The following is a 6,454-nucleotide window of genomic DNA, read 5'->3' as shown; positions in this document are numbered from 1 at the left end:
AAAAAGCCATGGGTTCAAGTTCCAAAGCTTGGGGCAATTCATACAAGTGTCCTCATTTTTCCAACTAAAAGATTCAGGCACACAAAAAGAGAAGTTCATTATCTGATCAATTTAAAGTTGCACTCACCCAAATATATCTATGCTCAATTCCAAAACCCTAACCCTAAAAATGGCACGCCATAAATAGATAAAATGAAAAATGTATCAACATGATTGTTCCAAATATAGGGAAATAATCCAAAAGTTAACTGAATATTCTCCATAATATAATTATGATTTAATTAAGGAAAAATCTTGATATACAGAAAATATAAAAGAAGAAAAGAATATAGGAAATTCATGAACCCAAACCTTGAAAAATTACATACCCTGATCAACTATAATCCACAACCAAGATTACTGATGAGGGCCTCTTGAGAAATGATGAAGCTAGATTGGGTTTCCTTCCTCCTCCTCCTCCTCGGAAAGTTAGCGCGCTAATACCTACTTTAAACTAATTAAGCAAATAATAAAGACACAAAAATAGGATATACTACTACTATACTATTACTATGTAACAAAATCCCAACATTATAATCATATGAATAGAGAAAATATTTTAAAAAAAAATCGAGATTTTCTATTCTTCTTTAGTTGTTGGTTGATCATTTCTCATTTGTGATGGCACAATATCCTGTAGAAGTCCATCATCTCTAACCTGGTTCGACGAGGATGAACCAGGAGGACGCATCTCTCTCTGGATAGATATCGGGTTAGGTTGTTGCCCGCCACCACCACCGCCACCGCCACTAGGTGATGAGAAGCTCAAGGAAGTTGGAGATGGGTTAAGAAAGTAACTCGGAAGTTGTTGTAGTTGTTGTTGTTGTTGTTGTTGTTGTTGTAGTTGTTGGTGATGAGTGTAGATGTTATTAGAATGGAGGTAGTGTTGAGGGTGTGGGAAAAGAAGAGTGGAAGATGCAGCACCGCTTCCACCAAAAGCAGATGGGGTGGTGGGTGCGGTGCTGCATTGATTCAGATGGTTTGGCATCGGTATCATCCCCATCCCCATCCCCATCCCGATGCCAATACCAAGGCCTCCCCGTGTCATTACCGGACACGGGTGGGTGTGTTGTCCCTCGTAGGTGGTCATCACAATGGTTGAATCATCGGAAGAACGCTCCACACGCTTCTTCACTCCGCATGCTGCCGTGGTGCAACGATAGTAACTCCTATAAATGTTTTTGATGATGCAAAATGATTAGTTTTTACAGTACTATTATGCATTTCCTTATTAGGAGAGAGAAAATAAGACGCGTAGATTGAGTACCGTGGGAAAGGGCTGTTCTTAACGGCTTTTTGGCCGTACTTGCGCCAACGGTAGCCATCATCAAGGTGATCAACCTCGCTCTTTGTCATGAACGCAAATCTCGGCTCCTTCGGCCTCTTCTGGTTCTTCTTTTTCGGCTTCAACCTGGATTCATACCCAATAGTACACAAACACACAATTAAAATAAAAATTAAAGAAAAATACTGCTTAATAATTACAAAAATAAATAAATTGATTTATTTATAAAATTTAATCCCAACTCCTTAATAGTTAAGGAATCGGCTATAAATTCAGAACAAAATACCAAAACCCATTGACCAAATTTATTATTATCTCATCATTTTTTTAATTTCCACCCCATAAAATCTGGTTTGACTAAGTATTTAGTCAAGAGTAAACAGAGCACGAGATAACATACATATTCATATGCTCAACAAAATTCTTTTCACATGAAATTTTTCGCCTTTTATTTTATATTTTAGCATAATTATCCCATTCTTTTATACTACAAAACTGATTATTTGTATGAATTAAGACAAAAATATTCAAACATGAAATAAAAAATAAAAAGAGGGAAGAAGCATACTGTTTCTTAAACTTGTCGTCCTCCGCATGATGGTCGTCTTCATCGTCGTTGGCCTCGGCGGTCTTACTCTGCTGTTGAGGTATCTCATCGGACGACGACGACGAAATGGAGAGAGAATTAGGGGTGGCGGGGGTGTTAACAACCTCCGATGATTCCCCGGGGACGACGATGGTAGAACAGCTACTAGTAGACGGATCTACTAATACTAAAGATTGCACGCTCTGCTGCTGATGCTGCTGCACTAACACTTGTGATGATGTTGTTGTTTCTGTTAATGGGGCGGAGTTAGTGGTGGCGGTGGTGGCAGTGGTAGTCATAGTGTGTGGGAGCAGATCGAATAAGGAACCTGGACCGCTGCTGCTGCCGCCGCCCAAATAATCTTGGTATCCAAGCATATCCATAAACCCCAAGTAATAATTATTGTTATTGTTATTAGTCTTGTCACATCCTCCTCCACCACCACCAACACCACCACTACTGCCACTCATCATCATATCAAATGGGGCCGAAGAAGCCGCAACGTCGAACATGTTGTTGTTGTTGTTGTACCCAAACATCATCTGATCGGAGAATATGGAAAGATTACTATAACTATTGTTGTTGGTGTTGTTAATCTGATCAATCATTTTCGAGGCAGACATTTCTTCTATTTCTTCAGCTTTGATGATCTTTTGGTTCTCATCCATCAAATGTTTTTAATTTATAAGGGTACTTTCCTTCATTTGAGAGTGGATTTGAGGTTCTTCAAGTTGGAGAGAGAAAAAGGGAGAGAGAGTGTGTGAATATAGAAGGGGGAAGGGAGGGAGGGACTGTTTGGTTTTAAAAGTGAGGAAGAGAGAGAAGGGAGGGATTATATGTGTGGGAAACAGGTGGGTGATGGTGACCGGGAAATGCCGGTGAAATTGAGGGAGAGGGTTGGCTTGCAAAGTACGGGTCTAATCTACTGAATAAATTGGACGGTTTTTTTTTTTTTTTTTTTTTTTATGGGTTTTAATTTTCTGCTGCATTTAATGCATTTTTGGACCGCCCTCTTATTGGCTCTATTCTCATTCTAACTTTTTTTTTTTTAATGTTTTGAAAATAATAAAAAGTTTTTATTAATTAATTTATTTTAAATTTCGAGGGAGCTTGTTGTATACGTATTCATACGGAGGATATTTTGCTGCTGGTTGAACAGAGGCAGTACAAAAATAACGCGGGATTTTAACCGGATTGGTGTAAACGGGATCCTGACATACACGTGGCTATTCAAAAAGGGTTCGTCTTTTTTGTGCATTTCCCACCCCCACTTACAATTTTTTAATTAGGAGTAATTGATTACGGAGGAGTACTAACCTTTTATTTGCAACTTTTGTAGCAACATAAGACTTCGTCAATTTAAGAAGACATGATGATAAGGTCATTGTGAAATTAAAATTTTAATCAGATTCTTTATTTTATTATAAAGTATGGTAATTAAGGAGATTGTCGATATTGGATTGGGTTCTCTTGCATGTAAACCAAGCTCAAAATCAGATTTATACGCAATTTGGATTATACATCCGAGTGTACAATATTCATTAAGAATTTGAGAAATATGGTAAATGATTTCAACGTACATGTATAAGTGGAATATTTGAAATATATGTTCTTTGGGTTAGAAATATATGTTCATTTGTTATATATTATTTGAGTTTGATAGAGTATAAAACTAATCTTGGGGCTTCAACCATCAGCTTAAGCTTTTGGTTGAGTTGGTTCTTTGACATGGTATCAGAGTCAACGTAACGCAAAGGTCACGGGTTCAAATCTCATCCGCCCCTCTTTTCAAAGTGGAATATTTCGCGCTAGGTATGAGGAGGCCTATGCTGCATCCATACTTCAAGCCCAAAGGTTTTGGGCTTTCATGTGAGGGGGCGTGATAGAGTATAAAACTAATATTGGGGCTTCAACCATCAGCTTAAGCTTTTGGTTGAGTTGATTCTTTGACAGAGTTGAATAATATGTTCTTTGTATTTGAATTATTATATGTTCATTTAAAAACAAGGTGCACAGTAAACATTGTACATCCGGATTAAGAATTTGTATTTGGTAGTATTTGCTTACAACACTACCATATTTTGAGATTTGTAGGCGAAGTTAAGAATTTGTATTTGGTACGGAGTAGTATTTGCTTACAACACTAATCCCAATAATGTACTTGTTTCGGGTATGAAACAATCAACTTAGACGAGGCTCATATCGTGCTAAGTGCATAAGACCTCGGTTAATTGATTGGGCTTTAGGGCTTAGAAGAATATATGTACATAGATAGTGTTAACAAGCCTTGAAGGTGTGTTGAAAAAAGCTACTCCTAATTCCTATGCTTAAGTTAACCGATGAAGTTGGGATAAATGAGCATATCTTGGAATAATCATTTGAAAGCTACTACTTCCTCCGTCCCGGAATACTCGACCCGATTTGACCGGCACAGAGTTTAAGGGACTTGAATTGACTTATTTAATTTAATAGGTAGTAGTTGATAGTGGGGTATTATTTTAATGTAGTTAGTGGGAAATGGGTAAAGGGGTGGGGTTGGGTGAGAGTAGGGGTTGAATTTTTAATTATTTTGTATGGAGTAGGGGGTAGGTGGGTTAATAGGGGTGGAGTGAGAAATAATATAATATTGTTAGAATATTTCCAATTTTAGAAACATGTCAAGTATTAAGGGACGGCCCGATAAGGAAAACAGGTCAAGTATTCCGGGACGGAGGGAGTACCTCCATTTCAAAATGATCTTTACATTTCTATTTTAGTTCATTTCATAATGTTCTTTACATTTTGTTTTATTCTATTTTTAGACAATAAAATTTACTATCTTACCCTCCTTACTCCATAATATTTACAATTTTTCATTCACTTTCTCTTACTTTATTCATTTTTTTCTTATTATCATCTATCTTTTTACACATTTCTCTTACTTCATCCATATTTTATTATATTCAACCAACTTTTTTTACTTTTGCTTTAATATTTGTGCAAAATTGCAAATAGCACTACAAGAAATTGTACTATTAACGACGGGAAATCTCGTCGCTAAAGGTCAATAATTGTTGATTAACGACGGTATTTTCCGTCGCGAACCCGTCATAAAAGGGGGCAGTCGTTAATGGAAAATCCTGTCGTTAACCCGTCGTGTAAAAGACATTTGCGACGGTTGTTCCCGTCTTTGTTGGGTTATTATCCCCGTCGCAAAAGCCCTTTTGCGACAGGATCTTTACCCGTCGTTATTAGGTTGTCATAAAAGATACAAATTTTTGTAGTGTAATAACCATAAATATTTTTATAAACGGAGGTAGTATTTACAAGGCATTTGTACATTAGCGGCTGAGACTAATTGTTATGAGCCTTTCAGAGAAGCTATCTAACATATGGAGTCTATAAGGGCAAGTGGTCCTTATATATGTCAAGTTCAAGTGGGAAGTTGATGGAGCACCCAAATAGTACTCGAGTTGGAAAATAGGAGTCTATTTAAGCTCATTGATTATACTTTAATCTTACTTTGTCTTCCCAAAAATAGAAATATTTCACATGGGTAATCCTCTAATTCATTTTCTCGTTGTGTTTGATGTTACAGCAAACGGGGTACGAAGTAAAATGTTACTCCTTATGAAAAGGTCCTATTGAAGTTTATTGTCAATAAGCATATGAAATACAATAATGGAATAAAATTATCAAGCACAAATTACTCTAGTAGTCATATTGAATTAGTGGCTCTTAACTCTTGTGTTTTTCTTCCTATAAAAAAATGCATCGTAATGTCAAATTAAAATCTCTAAGGACGACGGATGTTTATAGACTCGTTATAGGAAAAATGTATCCAACTTGAGATTGTATTTATTTTAATAAACATTTACTTTGTATCACTGTATCGAAATAAAAGACGTGACCCGTTATAAAGAAAGGATTCACATATGATTCTCTCCTCCACTACTTAAAGGTTGACACGATTATAAAAAAAAGTTAAAGGGAATATGCTTAGATTAAATTATTTTACATAATTATTATTTATTGGTTCTTCCCATGAAAGTACATTAGAAATGTTACTATAATTTTAAGAACAATATATGGACCCGCCATTCCTTTATCATATTACGGAGTAATAATTTGGTTATGTTTTTCATAGCTGAAAGAGCTAAAATGTGTCTTTTCCTAATTATAGCTGTTGTAGAAAAAACGTTTATTTGCCTAAAATTCATTTTTGCACTATTTTAATTGAAAAAGTTTCTGAAAATTAGAAAACTCGAATTTTGCAAGCGAAAGCATAATAGTAATACTATATTGTATAAAACTATAAATATTCTGTAAGCCCCTCAAAAAAAAAAAGTTGTAAATTAGGAACCGACTAAAATCCAATTTTACCAAGAATTGATGTGAATTAACCCTTTAAAGTTTAAACCAACTCGTGGCCAACCATTCTGTAAATGTAAAAACGACAAGTTAATTCAATTGAGACAAAATAGAAGCTCTACCTTTTTTGTCTTTACCCTTTTTCCTTTTATCTGTTTCTTTTTTCTAAAAAAGTGATTTTTATGTTTCATGAA

General features: G+C 35.7%; 1 protein-coding gene across 1 annotated transcript; it reads right to left on the bottom strand.

Annotated features, from left to right (window-relative positions):
• Nucleotides 1-244: 244 nt before the first annotated feature.
• Nucleotides 245-2,724, bottom strand: LOC110798330 (WRKY transcription factor 23). Its single transcript, XM_022003510.2, has 3 exons — nt 1,893-2,724; nt 1,307-1,450; nt 245-1,208 (listed from the first exon to the last, which is right to left on the bottom strand). The coding sequence occupies exons 1-3, from the start codon at nt 2,576-2,578 to the stop codon at nt 620-622; spliced, it is 1,419 nt and encodes a 472-aa protein (XP_021859202.1). The 5' UTR covers nt 2,579-2,724; the 3' UTR covers nt 245-619.
• Nucleotides 2,725-6,454: the final 3,730 nt, after the last annotated feature.

Source organism: Spinacia oleracea, chromosome 3 (genome assembly GCF_020520425.1).
Source record: "Spinacia oleracea cultivar Varoflay chromosome 3, BTI_SOV_V1, whole genome shotgun sequence".
NCBI classification, from domain to species: domain Eukaryota; kingdom Viridiplantae; phylum Streptophyta; class Magnoliopsida; order Caryophyllales; family Amaranthaceae; genus Spinacia; species Spinacia oleracea.
This window is presented reverse-complemented; position numbering and strand designations above follow the sequence as displayed.

What these genes read in the sequence shown, in the direction of transcription:
- LOC110798330 (XM_022003510.2), bottom strand. Translation starts at nt 2,578, where the DNA reads ATGGATGAGAACCAAAAGATCATCAAAGCTGAAGAAATAGAAGAAATG. An exon ending in GACGACAAGTTTAAGAAACA is followed by an intron (nt 1,451 to 1,892) that starts GTATGCTTCTTC and finishes GTATGAATCCAG; the next exon opens with GTTGAAGCCGAAAAAGAAGA. An exon ending in AAGAACAGCCCTTTCCCACG is followed by an intron (nt 1,209 to 1,306) that starts GTACTCAATCTA and finishes AAACATTTATAG; the next exon opens with GAGTTACTATCGTTGCACCA.